The following is an 18,713-nucleotide window of genomic DNA, read 5'->3' as shown; positions in this document are numbered from 1 at the left end:
CACTCACCTCTTTACAGCAGGTATTTGTTGTCCTTTAAAATCAATGGGACAACCCATTGACCCGTCACTCTCTAAGGACACATAGCTGAGTCCTGGTTCAGATCCAGGTCTAGGTCCAGATCCAGGTCCAGTAGAGGCTGGTCTCCTGTTGGACAGAGAAGAAGACCACCAGAGATGTGAATTCACTTTCTAGTCTTCAGACACAGAAGCTTCTGTCCATAAAATAGTGGAAAACATCAGGAATAAACCTTCAGAGAATATTGGACCAAACTAATTCAATAAAGTGAAATGAAGAGTTGAAGACTGGTTCTATTGAGCAGCTTTCTAAAGTGAGAATATAAATTTAAGTGAAGAAGAACGAAGCTGAAAATAAACATCAGGTTTCAAAAAACATCTTTCTCCACAGTTAAAACATGAATCAGTCACATATTAATGTTATTAACAGCTCACCTCTTTACAGCAGGAGCTGGTTGTCCTTTAAAATTAATGGGACAATCTTTTGACCGGTCACTCTTGAAGGACACACAGCTGGGCTCAGGTCCAGGTCCATCACCAGGTCCAGGTCCAGGTCCAGGTCCAGGTCCAGGTTCAGGTCCAGGTTCAGGTCCACGTCCAGGTCCAGTGGTTTTAGAGGGAGGGCCTCCCTCCTCTCTGTCCTCACACTGATTCATGCTGCTCATCTCACACACACTTTCATCTGGAGAGGAAACACAAATCATTCATCTGCACATCAACTGAACATTAATTGACTATTATTCATTTCCACCATGAAAATTTAAACATAAAACAATTATTTCACAACAAGAAGTATAAAGTGACCTTTGAAAAAGAGAGAAAGGACAAAATGTTTGACACATTCAACAAATAAAATGAAAACATTAAAGACTAAGATGAGCTGCAGAATCACACAGCGCAGCTCCTGATTGGTCAAACAGTTTCTGCAGCAGCTGATAATATCTTTTGCTCACAAGTTGATTTATTGAGCTGTAAATGTCAGTAAACAGCATTTTACATGTTGTAATGTTGTGTCTGTGTCAGTAATGTTATCGTTGGTTTAATGGACTAAATTCAAGAGGCGTGAAGCAAAGATTACACAGCAACACACACACACCAACAGTGACTAAAGACAAGACATACAGACAGACAGTTTCTACAAACTATGGCTATTATTATTATTCTAAACAATGTTTGGCTCTAAGAAACTGTCAAGTGTTCTCCACAACTTTTGACATCTTTAAGACCAAACGACACAGAGTCTTCACTTGGCAGGACAGCAGGGAGAAACTGAAAACTAACTATGAATTAAAGTCTGTCAGACAAATATTTGCCTTTAAAATGTCGTGGAGTAGAAATATAAAGTTGCATAAAAAGAAATATTAGAGCCTAAATACAGTATTTGAGTAAATGTACTAAGTTTCAATCCACCTCTGTTAATAATAATCATTTAAAACTCTAATAGTTTCTATTTATTAACATATTTACTGTTGTCTGAGTTTGTTCATAAATATTTCACTTGAATGTATTTAATGTCAGAAAAACATCAAGAAAAATAAAGACATTGATGCTGTATTATTATTATTATTATTATTATTAATAGACAACCAACACTTTGCTCGTGTGCTTCTGTTATTACATCTAACATGATTTTACCTGCATGTGATAAATTAACTGCATTCATTTTGAGTTCAGGGAGAAAAATGTCTCGATATCGAGCCTAAAAATTATTTCTTGTTTATGTGAAAATATACTATATATATACATATATATATGTGATCAATAAAATATTAATGCTTGTAAGAAAAGAGTTTTCCAACATGTTTTTTATGTAGTGAATCTTTTACAGATTCTGCTCGTCATCTTACTCTGATACAAAGAGCAGCGATCTGAGTTTAACCTCATGTGTGACTACTTAATGTGTTACAAGCTAAACAATATAATATAATATATATAATATATAATATAGACCTATGTCACGAACATAACACTTGTTTACTTTATGGTTGTGGGTGTGCTTCACCTGTGTGACGTAGCTGAGGTCTGAGGTCACATGACGTAACACACCGTGGAGTAATAATATGAATAATGATAAGAAGTTAAGCTTCTACAGTGAAACTCTAAATACTCAAAGATGTTTAACCAAGGTAGTTAAACTGTCGTCAGTCTGTGTTGGCTGTGTTTCAGTGAGTAAGCAGATATCGGCACAAAATGGCGGATATTCTTATCGGCAGTTGTTTCTCCTCCATCGTCCCGAGTTTAAATTTAAACGAGTTCGTCGAGAAATAAACGACGAGCTTCACTTTTTGTGCTGTTTCCGGTGTAACAATGAAAAGTAGTGCTTGTGTTAGCGAGTCGAACATGTCAGATTCATTACATTACCTTCAGCTGGAGGTTCAGACGGAGAAAAACTATCTGCAACACAACTGTCAGAGAAAGTGAAAGTAAACTGTGAGGAGGAAACAGCCAGAGAGGCGTGTGACTGACTGGGAGTCTTCCTGTTAGACTGAGGGGGCTGCAGCACGACCCACAACGAGCTAACACATGCCGAATTTACAAGAAGGCCCAAATAATGAAGAATCAGTAACAAACAGCGTTTCAGAGAGTTTATAAAGTGTCTCCTAACTGAAAAACTCACTAAATGGAGAGATTTCATAAGGGAGTCTGGGGGTTGTCGCTCCCTTTTCGCCTCCTTGCTGTTGATGTGTAACATGTTGGTGTTCGTGTTTGTCCTCTGCTGGCGTTAAAAAAAAAAAACCTTCTCAGATTGTTGTAAATGATTGTTAACAACCACAGGAAGCATCTAAAATGTGTGCGGGACAATCTAACGAGGTTCTGGAGGTCCACATCTCAAATCAACAGACTACATGTCAGTTCATGTGTTCTGGTTCCTTTTAATATAACATGAAAACAATATTAATTATTTCTACTTTCTCTTTCACCTGGACACATATTAGAAGATTTCTAAAAGTACAGAAATTCATTTGATGACTAATTGTAGGAAAAGTACTCAATTACTTTCCACCAGCGCACTGACAGAGACAACATGATGATGATACAAGTAGAGTTTTATATTCAGCTACTTTAGCAGAGGAGAAACATTTCAGTGATTGTGTGTCGTGTTTTCAATCATCTCATCTGATCTGATCTCATGTGTGCTGATCCAATAACAAATCAATACATTCATACGTGTTGAAGAAACAGGTTTGCTGAAGTTGTGCTGTTGTATTGACTACTTTAACTGTGTGGCAGCTCTTTATTTACTGCAGCAAAGGATTGTGGGTATTTCTACCACTCTTTATTCTTAACAAACAGATGTGGGCCTGAATAAGTTTGTCCCTTTTTTATTCTTGTGGACATCCGGTTTAAAATCAGCTGAACTATCCAGGGATTGAACCCACAACCTCCAGACTTCACAGCATCACTTCACCATCCTGAGCTGATGAATCAGTCTTAAATGAATCACTTTCTTTGAGCATTTCACTTCTTTTGACCACAAAATAATTTTGTGAAAACCTCGAGGATTTAAACTCAGAACTTTAACAGTGGAAGCAACGTCATCAGATACTCGCCCTTCCTTTCTTACTGGTTCTGATTCCAGGCTTGAACCCACGACCTCAGAACTTCACAGAACTTCTTCAGCTCACTGAGCCATCGAGTCGGCAGCTTGTCGGTTCTGTGTGGACTATTTGGTCTCCGGCTCTTCGGTCCGTCGCCTGCTGTTGGACTTTAAAACTGGTCTGTAACAAGTGGAGCCACCGGGTCAGACAGAGAAAGACTTTTCTCACAGCTGTTTAGTTTCACGGACGAGATTCAAATCCAACAAACGTCCTAAAAAAATACAGCGGGACTTCAACAGCCACAAAACACTGAGAGAAACACAATGATTGTCATTCAAATGTGTTTTCTTCTCATATAATAATCAGACAGAAATGAACAGATGTTGTGCAGTTTATCACGTCACTACGGACATAATTACATGTGTTAACCAACACCATCAAACTTTTAGTTTCATCATTAGAAACACATGAAACAAGTCAGAGTGTTTCAGGTGGAGTGTCGAGTACATTTGATCAGATTTTACTGTCCATTCACAACTTTGTTCACAATGATTCTTTACAATTAAAGCTGCAGACGAGTCAATGTTTTCTCTTTCTTACATTTCACTAATAGTTGTGGATTTTATTGGAACAAGAGCCGGAATTCAAAACAACACATGACAGAAAGTACAAGTCAACGCAATTTACACAATTTAATGGAAGAAGTTTCAAATGTAAATGAAGAATCTTTTCAATCAGTTTGAATCATTTTGTACAAAGTTGACTGATGAATATATTACAAGAAGCTGAAAGATTGATGTGACTGTGATCCTGTACAGACTCAACTGTTCAGCACTGACAATGTTTCTGTGACAGGAGGAGACTCTGCACACTAAACACCACACAGACACACTGAGGAACCAGAACTGGACCTGAAGAGTCCAAATCCAGGATAAAGAGGTTCAGTGAATGTGGTGTTGAAGGTGTGGAGGTGGATCAGTGAGTCAGAGGAGACTCTGTAGAAGGACAGAGTGCCAGCAGGACAGTCCACATACACTGCTACTCTACCAGAGGAGGAGGAGGGGATGTATGTTTCTCTGTTATTGTGCCAGACAGAGTAATGACCATCATCAAAGCACCTCAGACTCCAGGACTGATCATTCCGTCCAAACCAACAGTCATTACTGCCTCCTTTCCTTCTGATTCTTCTGTAACTCACTGATAAAGAAACATCTCCTCTCCACTCGACCTCCCAGTAACAGCGACCAGTCAGACCAGTTCTACACAGCAGCTGAGGATATACCCATTCAAACCTCTCTGGATGATCAGGATATGACTGATCCTCCTCCACACGTGTCATCTTCCTGTTGTTGTCAGACAGTTTGATGTTTCTGCTGACTGTGTTTGTGTCGACTGTGAGCTCACAGGAATCTGATGGAGAGAAAAAGACACAACACAGCTGCAGTTATTAATGTGTCATCAGTGTGATGATGACATCACAGATGTGAATGAGTGATGTCACAGTGTTTTCATGAATGAAAGTAAAAAGACACTCACATCTCCACGGACCTGGTGTCAACCATCGGACTCCAGCAGGCTCCACCCTGAAAGGAGGAGGGGGGTCAGAGCAGCACATCCTCTTTCAGCATGCAAACATGGACATGACATGACTCTCATACACAGAAACACAATCTGTCCATCAGGCTGCTTCTCCCTGTTCTCCCTGAACCTCTTCACCTCTGCCACTCTCCTCACACACTGAGAGTGAGCCACAGGATGTTGGTGTGTGTGAAAGAGGACGACAACATCTGAGAACACACACAAACCTCCTGTTGGATTTATCACTTCATCTTTATTTTACTGGATGTTGTTGCTGTTTCCTGTGGGCGACCTTACGCTTGCTGTTTGATCCAATGTCAACTTCTGCTTATGTTTCTATATTATAGGACTTTTGGATTTGGACGTCAGAACTTCTGAGGTCCGATTCCTGTTTGAAGCTTGGAGGGCTTTTCTGAATCTCAGCTGCACAGTCTGCTTTTTGTTCTTGCTGTGTTTCTGCTGCTTTGTTTTACTGTGCAAAGAAAAAAATACAATTTATACGTAATAAATCAATCAGAAAACATCGGACGTTGGTTCCCGACCTCTGCCACAAAACCAAGTGACAGAGACTCCCAGACTGTTTCCCTCCAGAACTTCACAAGTGTCACTGAACCTGTTTGTGATAGAAACAGTTTCATGGTTTCATGTGTTGACATGTTCATGTTACTATAGTTTGGTGCTGGATTGATATCTGATGTATATTACAGCAGTAATAGTTACTGTGAGGAGAACTTCATGTCATGTTTGATGCCATTAAAAGCAGAAACAATGACAGAAAATGTCTCTTAGTCTGAAATCTGCTGTGGTGAACATGATGTGTCCAGATGTGACCAGAGGAACATCTGACTATGAAGCCAGGAATCTGTCTTTCTTTCTGTCTGTCTGTGGTTCACATGTCTCCAGAACCGTTCATCCAATCTACTTTATACTCGGCAGGTTTGTTGCTGAGGACTCAAAGAAGTGCAGTGTTCAATTTGAATTCAATATCAGAATATTTTAGGGCTGCAAAAACAAAAGTTTGGACAGGATGAACTTTTGGACCTGATCCACTTCATCCATTAGTAAACCTGTTGTTCCTGCAAACACAAGATTAGGGCCCGGCTACATTACAGGTTTCAGTTTAACAACCAGCGTTTAAGACAGAAACAGCTTCCGTCTGTGCTCTCAGGTCTGTGTTGGATCAGTGTCGCCCCCTGGTGGGTAATTAGCTGAAGTACGGTCAGATACACTGGAGGACATCAGGAGGTTTTAGAGTATTTCATGTCGTAGTCAGAGATCGTCTGAAGTGAAGTCTTAATTTCTTCACAATAGAAACTTGACCACATCTGTTCTGTTAAAATATATATTAAATGTCCTTTTTATTCTCAGTGCATGGCTCAGGCTGCATTCACAATGTACATTTATCTTTTTATTTCATTTTCTAAATCCAAAATATCGGCACTATATAACACAAACATGTGGCCAAAGCAAGAAAAGAAGGAGAACATTGTAGTGTAAAGACTAGTACAGTAGATAAAAACACAACATAGATATAACTGTAACCAAAGCTGACAATAATAGCACAACACTAAATAATAAGTGTCATCACATATAAGATGAACAACTGTCAGCTGACTGTCACTCACTGTTCCTCAGTTTGTGGCAGCAGAACATAGACTGCTGCTGGATCACAGCTCTTTGGGTTCTCCCCTAGTAGGACTGTTCATGTTTCTGCATCTACTGGCTCAACAAAGCCTTTGTAATCTATTACATGTTTAATATGTAATAGATTACATGTTTAACATGTGTTTCTCTAATATGTTTCTACTTTTCACATGTTGTGAGGAAGTGCTGCTCTGTTGTTGTTGTGTTTTATTGTACAGGCCTGATCTGTATTTGCTCTTTACATCAGCAGATATGAACTAAAACAACAAGGCGTGTACTGAGTTCACTGAGCTTCATGTGAATTGTGCTACTATGCAAACTGATATTATATAATATTGTGTCTGTCACCTGACAAAGAAACAAGTCAACATGGTGACTACGTTGTGAGGAAGGACGCCCCATGACACCACAACCAGCAGCTGTTCTGACTGATGGTATCCTCAGTATGCTGCTAACACACATGAGGCCACTATCAATGGTGGAGGATGAAGGAGTGCTGTGTGCACTTTAGAAAACAAACTAGATTCTACTTTTGCATTTTTCATGTAACAAACATTTTAGAGGTGTGAATCTTCACCGGCCTCACGATTCCATTACAATTCAGCTGTCAATGATTCTCGATGCATCTCAGTGTTCATCATCCTCAATGATCTATATCACTGCACACAGCTACTGTTCATCATTTAAATTCATCTTTTATTCTGAAAGTCCCTCCAATGCATTTTGCAGACTACAGCAGTCTACAAAATAAAAGCTGCATTTTTTCAATCATCAAACAAAACATGTCTCCATCTGCAGCATCTTTCATGTTTGTCTACAATAATATAGTTTTCACATGGCAGCTTTAAGATACAACATTTACTGACTCTGCTGCACACACCTCTCTCAGAGTTGGACAGCAGAGTTGACAGCAGCTCCTCAGATCTCGGCTGATTAGCTGCTGTAACAGTTATTATTTATGGCTGCAGACGTTAGCTTAAGGAGAAAATGACCAACATGATCAGTGATTGTTGTGAGGCAGAAGTCTCGTCCAGTTTGTGCTTCACAGCAAGTTCATAAAATCTGATGTGTCTCGAGATTAGGTTCAGTATTTTCTGATCAGACATCTGATACAGAGTCTATTGTTATCATTAATATCATAACAGCAGTGACGTGGTGGAAATTAGATTTAATGTTCATGTTTTGATAACCCTCTGCTGATCTTCATATGTTTTTATTATCTTCCTCTCTTCAATAGTAACTCTTGGCTTCAAGCTATGCTGCCTTTTCTCTGACCTGAACTGAACAACAGGAGGTGGAGTAACCGAAGCAGATGATGAGGTCTGTTTGTTTTCAAGGTGTTTCCCCGATGTCCTTCTGTCAGTCTAAACCGGCGGATACTCTATAATGATATGGATGCTGTTATCATGTGTAATGATTGAGATCCTGACCCACCAAACATCCTCAAAAGAGACAAAGTTACGTTTTTCATTCTAAATTACATAATTAGATAATTACCATCAATAAACTCGATGCTGTCTGATTCTGTCACTCGCGGGGATGGGGGTTGTGTTCTGGGGTAAGGTTAAGTGAAGTCTCTGTCTGGAGGGACTGACCGTCACAGAGATTTATTTTTCAACACAAACACTTGGTGAGTTAAAGATTTTGTTCAGTGACAGACGCTGTTTTTCAGGCAGAAATGTGCTTTAGAGTCGGGAGGACGGACGAGACGACAAACGGGAGGACAGGCGCTTCTCCACGTATAACTGCAGTATTTTTTTCCTCATATAAGCTGCCAAAGACAGTTACAGTTACTATTAGGGCTGGGCGATATGGCCTTTTCCTAATATTTCCCCCCGGGGATCAATAAAGTATTCTGAATCTGAATCTGAATCTGATATTTTTAGGCCATCTCACGATACATGATATATATCTCGATATTTTCCCTTAGCCTTGAATTAACACTTTGATGCATACAATCATGCCAGTATGATGATTCTATGTGTCTACATTAAAACATTGCTCATACTGCATTAATATATGCAGATTTCATGGATTAAAGCAAAAAAAAAATAAATCTTTAAAGCGAGCCTCTTATCGTTTAACAGAAAAATACATCATACAAACAGTAACTACAGCAACTTTTGCAGCCATGTCAGTCTGATGGCGAGTTATCACCTTTCTGTCATCACTAACATGCTGTTAATAATCAAAGAAGCTCTGAGGCTTTACATTTGTTCTATATGTAATAATAAAAGATTTCAGCATTAAGCTACAATCAGGCTACATTCATGATTTTGTACAAACTAACCAAAAACTTCGCATTGATCATTGTAAAGTTTCAGGGCGTTCCTGTAACCATGGTAACTCATGGTGCCAGAGGGGAGGGAGAGACGCTGAAGCCGTTTACACAGATACACTGCAGACAAAGTCCAGACTATAGTTGTTATTTCACACATGTAGCACACAACAGGAGACTCTCTGTGTCAGACGAGTTCTCACGTGTTGACTAAACTCAAAAACTAATTGGTAACGTAGCAGCGCGACGAGTCCTTGCTAGCTAAGCAGCTAAACGTTAGCGCTGCTCCGTGTTTATATCCCGCCCTGTGTGGGTCACTACACTGTCATTGGTCAGGCGCACACACGCAGTTAACGATACCATTGGCTGTAGAGTGTGACAATCTGTCAATAAAGCTCAACCAACACTTGTTCTCCTCCGATCTACATCGATCTCATAAATCGCCTCTGTGAAGTTTGAATGACGGAAATCTGTTGTAGCGACGGAGAACATTAATCCATGCATACTTTACGTCCTCCCTCTTGTACCCAAACCACTGCCAGACAATGGAGCCTGCGTTGTTTTTCTTGGGAATTAATTCATAGCACCTGCGGCTGCTGCTACCTGAGACCTCTGCTGCTACATGCTGCCGGGCGTATGACGTTGCACGCACGACAGAATGCGATGTACGTAACTAGGTGCATTTGTTTTATCTCTCTGTGCGGAGAGATGAGAGAGAGTGAGAAATATCTGTAGTTCAGTGCCCGCGACTAAAAGCAACTGCGTGACAATTGAATGTATACTCAAGTATTCACGATATAGTCATGTTCTACATCCCACAGAGAACAAGCTGCGATACATTGAGTATATTCAATATATCGCCCGCCCTAGTTGCTATGTTACTTTTGTTTGGTCCTGTTACGTTGCTTTGTGGGACATTTCTCTTTATTGAGTTGAGTGAAGGACCGACATGCGCTGATCAGCACCAGAGCAAAATTTCACCCCTCACAGCTTCTGAAAAATTCTCACAGATGCGGAGAATTGGCGCAGCACTGTGAATGGAGCTACTGACTGGCTGTGGCTGCAGCAGGACTCATCATACCTGAGAGTGTCCAGTCTCCAGCCTGGATCCTCCAGTCGAGCAGACAGCTGCTTCACTCCTGAGTCTCCTGGATGATTGTAGCTCAGGTCCAGCTCTCTCAGATGGGAGGGGTTGGAGTCCAGAGCTGAGGCCAGAGAAGTACAGCCTTCCTCTGTGATCAGACAGCCTGACAGCCTGCAGACACACAAAACAACACACATCACACATCAGCTGAGAGTCCTGATAATTCAATGCACATCTGTGTTTAAGGGTTTAATGTTTATAACATAATTATCAGAGGCAGAATGAAACCATCCCCAAATTCCATGTGAATGGGACTTCTGTCACTCTCTCTCAACCCAACCAGTTGAGACAGATGGCGGCCAACCACTAAGCCCGGTTCTGCTTGAGGATTCTGTCCGTTAAAAGGCAGTATTTTCTCAACACTGTGTTGAGTGCTTGCTCGTGGGGGACATGATGGGTCTCTTAAATAAATCGAATTATATAAGGAGTATGATCAAGACCTGCTCCAATTGTTATGTTACAAAAAATAATGAAATAAAATAATAAATTCTGACCTGAGAGTTTCAAGGACACAGTGTGGACTCTTCAGTTCAGAAGAAAGTAGCTTCACTCCTGAATCCTGCAGGTTGTTGTTACTCAGGTCCAGTTCTCTCAGACTAGAGGACTGGGAGCTGAGAACTGAGGACAGAGCTTCACAGCTTCTCTCTGAGAGGTTACAGTCACTCAGTCTGGATAAAGAATAATGAGCAGAACAAGACAATTATTTCTATTTGGGTCAATAACAGCACATTTACTGCATTCTGAAGAAACTTCTCCACACTTACATAGCTTGTGAAGTGTGATCTTCAGAAATGCCTCTCTGCTGCTCCTCCTCTGCTCTTCATCCTCACCGTCCAACACCTCCTCATCCTCCCTCTGACTCTCTAAGCATTCTGGGTAATCTGAACTCAGAACCTTCTGGACCTTCTTCAGCTCGTTCTTCACAAAAGTCACAATGTTCTCCTCCAGCAGCTGAAACAGAATATTATGTGAATGACAACATTTAACATCAGATCCATGTTGGACAGATTCACCGCTGGTCTGTAAAGTGCAGCATGGAGATTATTGTGAACAGACTGGATGTAAAAGTAGTTGTTGTTCATGTACAGACCATAAATATGGAGTCCAGGTGTGTCTGATGCTGCTGGACAGACGGACCTCTGGGAACCTCTGAGCTCTCCTGGTCGACTCTGTGGAGGAATCATGAAGAATCAGTCACATTGTGTCTGTCCACTCAGAGACAAACACAAGCTGAAGGTCCTTTGAGTTAAAGTGTTGATGACATCATTGAATCAGATGGTTTCCTCTGACATCAAAGTGTTGGTCATACTGCTGATCCCACTGTGAATCAACAGTCAGTCAGTTTACTGGGTTGGTTCAGCAGCTTGTCTGGTTTAGTCCCTCCAGCTCTTGACCTGTTTAATACTGTGGACAGCAACACACAGCTAACACAAGCTAGCTGGATGCTAACTGTCCAGTGCAAACTGGTGAAGCGTCTCAATAAACTTGTATTCAATCTAGATTCCAACATTGGAGAATGAAAAAATGATTCATTATGTCTTTTTGACACAATGACCTAATTATAAAGATAATAATGAATTCATAATTTGTTAAAATAAGCAATATTCATGTAGACATGACTTGTTATACTTATGTCTAAAAATGCTCCAAGTAACTTTAGACATATTTGTAACAGTTTATTATTTTGGATATCTGATAAATATTGTAAAACAGTAAAATGTTCTGCCTTCATAACTTTTTCTCAAGTGTCCGAACTATATTTAAGAGATCAGAAAATAGGTTATTTGTTTTTATATATATTTTATATCTAATTAGCTGATGTATCAGTTATCAAAGTTTTTTACTCCTTCATATGGCTTTTGGTACTGGCACCATGAAGTCCAGTTGGGTCGGGCCCTTGTAACGTCAGATATAACACACAGCCCTTCCTCTCCTCAGCAGCAGGGTCAGATTTCAGCTGGAGGTGAGTCACTGCTGTTTGTCCACAGGAGGAACACTGTCCTGTCAGAGTTGTTTAGGGACGGACATGAAGAAATGTGAACCTGTCCTTTAATAGTAATCCTGCTCTGACCTCCATCATCACTCTGAGAACATGAAGACCATCAGGACAACTGGTCAGACTGGATTTAATGAGGACAAACATCAACAGAGAGCAACATGACAACAACTTACTGTCTGTCTGAGGAATGTTCTTGTTTGAAATCAATAATAATCTCCTTTGACCGGTCACTCTTGAAGGAAACACAGCTGGGCTCAGGTTCAGGTCCAGGTCCAGGTCCAGGTCCAGTAGAGACTGGTCTCCTGTTGGACAGAGAAGAAGACCACCAGAGATGTTAATTCACTTTCTAGTCTTCAGACACAGAAGCTTCTGTCCATAAAATAGTGGAAAACATCAGGAATAAACCTTCAGAGAATATTGGACCAAACTAATTCAATAAAGTGAAATGAAGAGTTGAAGACTGGTTCTATTGGGCAGCTTTCTAAAGGGAGAATATAAATTTCACTGAAGAAGAACAAAGCTGAAAATAAACATCAGGTTTCAAAAAACATCTTTCTCCACAGTTAAAACATGAATCAGTCACATATTAATGTTATTAACAGCTCACCTCTTTACAGCAGGAGCTGGTTGATCTTTAAAATCAATGAGAAGATCATTTGACCGGTCACTCTTGAAGGACACACAGCTGGGCTCAGGTCCAGGTCCAGGTCCAGGTCCAGGTCCAGGTCCAGGTCCAGTGGTTTTAGAGGGAGGGCCTCCCTCCTCTCTGTCCTCACACTGATTCATGCTGCTCATCTCACACACACTTTCATCTGGAGAGGAAACACAAATCATTCATCTGCACATCAACTGAACATTAATTGACTATTATTCATTTCAACCATGAAAATTTGAACATAAAACAATTATTTCACAACAAGAAGTATAAAGTGACCTTTGAAAAAGAGAGAAAGGACAAAATGTTTGAAACATTCAACAAATAAAATGAAAATGTTAAAAACTAAGATGAGCTGCAGAATTACACAGCGCAGCTCCTGATTGGTCAGTGGTTATCAGTGGTTTAATGGACTAAATTCAAGAGGTGTGAAGCAAAGATTACACAGCAACACACACACCAATGAAATTATTATTCTAAACAACGTTTGGCTCCAAGAAACTGTCAAGTGTTCTCCACAACATTTGACATCTTAAAGACCAAACGACACAGAGTCTTCACTTGGCAGGACAGCAGGGAGAAACTGAAAACTAACTATTAATTAAAGTCTGTCAGACAAATATTTGCCTTTAAAATGTCGTGGAGTAGAAATATAAAGTTGCATAAAAAGAAATATTAGAGCCTAAATACAGTATTTGAGTAAATGTACTAAGTTTCAATCCACCTCTGTTGATAATAATCATTTAAAACTCTAATAGTTTCTATTTATTAACATATTTACTGTTGTCTGAGTTTGTTCATAAATATTTCACTTGAATGTATTTAATGTCAGAAAAACATCAAGAAAAATAAAGACACTGATGTATTATTATTATTATTCTTATTATTATTATTATTATTATTATTATTATTATTATTATTATTATTATTATTATTGTTGTTGTTGTTGTTAATAGACAACCAACACTTTGCTAGTGTGCTTCTGTTTTTTACATCTAACATTATTGTACCTGCATGTGATAAATTAACTGCATTCATTTTGAGTTCAGGGAGAAAAGTGTCTCGACATCGAGCCTAAAAATTATTTCTTGTTTATGTGAAAATATATTACATATATTCATATATATGTGATCAATAAAATATTAATGCTTGTAAGAAAAGAGTTTTCCAACATGTTTTTTATGTAGTGAATCTTTTACAGATTCTGCTCGTCATCTTACTCTGATACAAAGAGCAGCGATCTGAGTTTAACCTCATGTGTGACTACTAAATGTGTTACAAGCTCAACAATATAATATATAATATAGACCTAGGTCACGAACATTACACTTGTTTACTTTATGGTTGCGAGTGTGCTTCACCTGTGTGACGTAGCTGAGGTCTGAGGTCACATGACGTAACACACCGCGGAGTAATAATATGAATAATGAGAAGAAGTTAAGCTTCTACAGTGAAACTCTAAATACTCAAAGATGTTTAACCAAGGTAGTTAAACTGTCGTCAGTCTGTGTTGGCTGTGTTTCAGTAAGTAAGCAGATATCGGCACAAAATGGCGGATATTCTTATCGGCAGTTGTTTCTCCTCCGTCGTCCCGAGTTTAAACTTAAACGAGTTCGTCGAGAAATAAACAACCGAGCTTCACTTTTTGTGCTGTTTCCGGTGTAACAATGAAAAGTAGAGCTTGTGTTAGCGAGTCAAACATGTCAGATTCATTACATTACCTTCAGTTGGAGGTTCAGACGGAGAAAAACTATCTGCAACACACCTGTCAGAGAAAGTGAAAGTAAACTGTGAGGAGGAAACAGCCAGAGAGGCGTGTGACTGACTGGGAGTCTTCCTGTTAGACTGAGGAGGCTGCAGCACGACCCACAACGAGCTAACACATGCCGAATTTACAAGAAGGCCCAAATAATGAAGAATCAGTCACAAACAGCGTTTCAGGAGGTTATAAAGTGTCTCCTAACTCAAAAACTCACTAAATGGAGAGATTTCATAAGGGAGTCTGGGGGTTGACATGTTCAAACTGTTAGTGACGTCACCACAGAGGATTTCTGGGTATTGAAGTTCCAATCAAGAGTAGAATGTGTCGGTCAGAGTGTTTTCACAGCTGATGTGGACACCATTCATTATTAAATACGGCACATTTTCAATGAATATCCTTGAATATAATTTTGACAAATCCTTAATCACTGGTGACTTCTTGTAAATTCGGCTTTAAAATGCAAAACATTAGGATGTTTATTTCCTTGTAAAACGTGTCAGTTTGCACCAGCCTACATTAAACAGTAACTACTGTAATATGAACTACTTCTTAGTCATGTTGAATATAAAAGCAGCTTTGTTATAAGATCAGTTCAGGGCTGGATGAAGAGTCAGAGCTGTCAGACTGAGAGCGCAGGACACGAGATTCACCACAAGAGGGAGCTAAAGGGCAGCAGAGCAGAGGAGAAGCACCACAAGACACAAAAACATACTTTTTTTTTGAATATTTTATTTATACTTTTTTAATTCTTTACAAAAAACAAAGGACAGAGAAAGGAAACAAAAACCATTTCGTTAAGCCACCTCTTAAAGCAAGGGGATGATGGAGATTTCCAGTTAAGTAAAATTAATTTTTTGGCTGCTACCATGCCTGTTTTGAGAGCCTGCTTACAGTGGGAAGGGAGGGTCGATGTCCTTTCAGAGGAACCAAAAATAGCAAGGTTACAGTCTGGTTGAATAATTATTTTATATTGCTTAGAGAACCAACTGAATATGTCGCTCCAAAAGCTGTCCAGCACTGGGCAATACCAAAATGAATGTGAGAGTGAACCTTCGGCTCTGTTACATCTATCACACATGGGAGACACTGATTCAAATATTCTATTAAGTTTAGTTTTGGACTAATGCAGTCTATGTAGGACTTTAAATTGAATTAGGCGATATCTTGAGTTTATAGAACACTTCTGTATACTGGACAGGCCCTCCTCCCATAGTTCCTCTGACAGTGGAACTCCCAGTTCTTTTGACCATATATCCCTGAGATGACTGGTACTCACTGGCATCTCAAAAGCAGTAACAAAGCGGGAAATCAAATGCCTGGAGTTTGGTTGTAAGAGAAATGTATCATAAAAATTATAATTATGTGGTCTTAATGGGAAATCCGAAACATGTTCTCTTACAAAATGTCTGACCTGTAAATATCGATAAAAATGTGACTGAGGGAGGTGATATCTAGCCTGGAGCAGAGGGAAAGAAGCAAAATTGTTATCTATGTAAAAATCAGAAATGCAACGTAGGCCTCTCTTTCTCCAGTCCAGAAACACCCCATCCGTCAAGCCTGGTTTAAACAAATGATTACCCGCTATTGGTGCATTTAATGAAACATTTGGTAATCCAAGGGCTTTTCTTATTTGACTCAATATCTTCAAAGAATTGCTAAGAACAAAACTGTTACCAAATAACTTGTGGGATGGCTGTGCAATTGAAAAGAGCAACGCTGGGAGCGAAGTTTGTGATACAGACATGGATTCAATTTTTAACCAGAGCGGAGAGGAACAGTCATCATGAGGAGAACCCCCCTGCCAGAAAATGAGAGCCCTTGCATTTGCAGCCCAGTAATAATGCTTAAAAATCGGGAGACCAAGACCCCCGCTTTTTACGTTCTTCTGCAGATGGGCTTTAGAAATGCGAGGGGGTTTATCTGCCCAAACAAATGACAGGACAACTGAATCTAGTTTTTTAAAAAAATGTAACGGCAAATAAATAGGGAGGTTTTGAAAAAGATACAAGAACCTTGGAAGTGCAACCATTTTAATGGCATTTATACGGCCAATCATTGAGAGAGGGAGCAGTTTCCAGTTCTTAATATTAGCTTTTAGTTTATCCACCATATCCAAAAAATTCAATTTCAGTAAGAGTTTGGGGTTTCTGGAAATCTTAAGGCCAAGGTAATTAATATGGGTAGTAACCAATTTAAATGGCAAAGATTTCACGAAAATAGGGCACATGTTAGTCAATGGCATGAACTCACATTCGTCCCAGTTAATTGTGTACCCAGACAATTTACCAAATGATTCTATATAATTCAGGAGGTTGGGAACTGAGACCACTGGGTCTGATAAACAGATCAATAAATCATCAGCATACAGATTAACAAGGCTTTCGACATTACCAAACTTTACACCATGAATATCTGGGTGACCCCTTATACCTATTGCAAGTGGTTCCAAGGTAATATCAAAGAGAAGAGGAGAAAGAGGGTCGCCCTGCCTTACACCCCGCTGTAACTCAAAGGGTTGGGACCTATCTGAATTAGTGAGAATAGAGGATACTGGTTTAAGATAAATCATTTTCACCCATTCAATAAAACTTTCCCCAAATCCAAATTGCTTTAGAGTCTTCAGCATGTAAGGCCATTCGATCTGATCGAATGCCTTCTGGGCATCAAGAGATAAAATAGCAGCCTGTGTATTTTCCCCATGTACTGAATATATTGTATTTAAAAGCAGACGGACGTTACTAAAAGAAAACCGACCTGGGATAAATCCAGTCTGATTAGGGTGTATAATTGTGGAAATATGCCTACCTAATTTTGTAGCCAAAACTTTAGTTATTATTTTCAGATCACAATTTAAGAGAGCAACCGGTCTGTAACTTGCAGGATCCACCGCTTCCCTTCCCCCTTTCAAAAGCAAGGAGATATTTGCCTCATATAATGAACTGGGGAGCGTCTTATTGCTCATAGAATCTTTCACCATTCTCAGCATGAGTGGAACTATTTTGTCATGAAATGATTTATAAAATTCACAGCCAAAGCCATCTGGGCCGGATGTTTTTCCAGAGGGGAAGGCTCGAATAGCATTCAAGAGGTCAGTTTCAGAAAATGGGGCATCCAAGTCATCTCTCGCCACACTATGTAATTGGGGAACATTTAAATTAGCAAAAAAGTTACAGAAATCTGCTTCAGTGGCCTTTACTTTACTAGAATACAGTTCCTTATAGAAGTCCCTGAAGCACGCATTTATCTCTCTCGGATTGGTTAGGAGTCTGCCTGGTTTGGATTTTATCCTATGAATGGCCTGTTTAGCCCTTTCGCCTTTAAGTTGGCTAGCTAGCAGCTTCTCTGGTTTATCTCCAAGTTCAAAATATTTCTGTTTATTTTTTAATAAAAGACTACCAACACGTTTATTAGGAATGGTGTTATATTCATATTTCAATTTCAAGATCTTATTGTAATCAGCGGATGAGAGGGAAGATTTATAAGCCTCTTCCAGTACAGGAAGCATTTTTTCAATGTCCTTAAGACGATTGTTAAATTCTCTTTTCTTGGTGGATTCAAATGAAATAATGTGGCCCCTTGTAACTACTTTGAAGGCCTCCCACAAAACAGAATCCGAAACCTCCCCATTATCATTTGTAACAAGAAATTCGTTTATACGTGCATTCATATGCTCAATGAAAGACTGGTCTTCAAGAAGAAGAGGGTTGAAGCGCCAGCTGTATTTTGGTCTAGATAGGATATTTCTGAAGTTAAGAGAAACTGGACTGTGATCAGATATTAAAATATTATGATACGTAGAATTAGTAACATTAGGCAGTAATTCAGAAGCTATCAGAAAGTAGTCAATCCTAGTGTAAGACTTATGGACATGAGAATAAAAAGAAAACTCCTTATCTGTAGGATGCTGCAGGCGCCATATTTCAACCATATTCCTTGTTTTAATTAAATCATTCAGAATTCCCACTGAAGCTATAGTGGGAGGTGGCTTTGTAGAAAACCTATCCAGGACCGGGTCCAGATAACAATTAAAGTCTCCTCCAATAATAACATTCGGGGTGGAGTCCGGTATCAAATCAAATGCTTTACGGAAGAAATCAGG

General features: G+C 39.5%; 1 protein-coding gene across 1 annotated transcript; it reads right to left on the bottom strand.

The window, feature by feature from the left end:
• Nucleotides 1–10,149: 10,149 nt before the first annotated feature.
• LOC115577242 (ribonuclease inhibitor-like) lies at nucleotides 10,150–10,859 on the bottom strand (the record flags this gene model as incomplete). The annotated part of the gene is made up of 2 exons (XM_030410232.1): nucleotides 10,150–10,309; nucleotides 10,693–10,859. Coding segments are annotated over 2 exons (327 nt in total), but the record flags the coding sequence as incomplete, so codon positions are not given.
• Nucleotides 10,860–18,713: the final 7,854 nt, after the last annotated feature.

Source organism: Sparus aurata, chromosome 24, assembly GCF_900880675.1.
Source record: "Sparus aurata chromosome 24, fSpaAur1.1, whole genome shotgun sequence".
In the NCBI taxonomy this organism is placed as follows: Eukaryota; Metazoa; Chordata; class Actinopteri; order Spariformes; family Sparidae; genus Sparus; species Sparus aurata.
The sequence above is the reverse complement of the archived record's forward strand: the minus strand, read 5'-3'. Positions and strand labels throughout refer to the sequence as shown.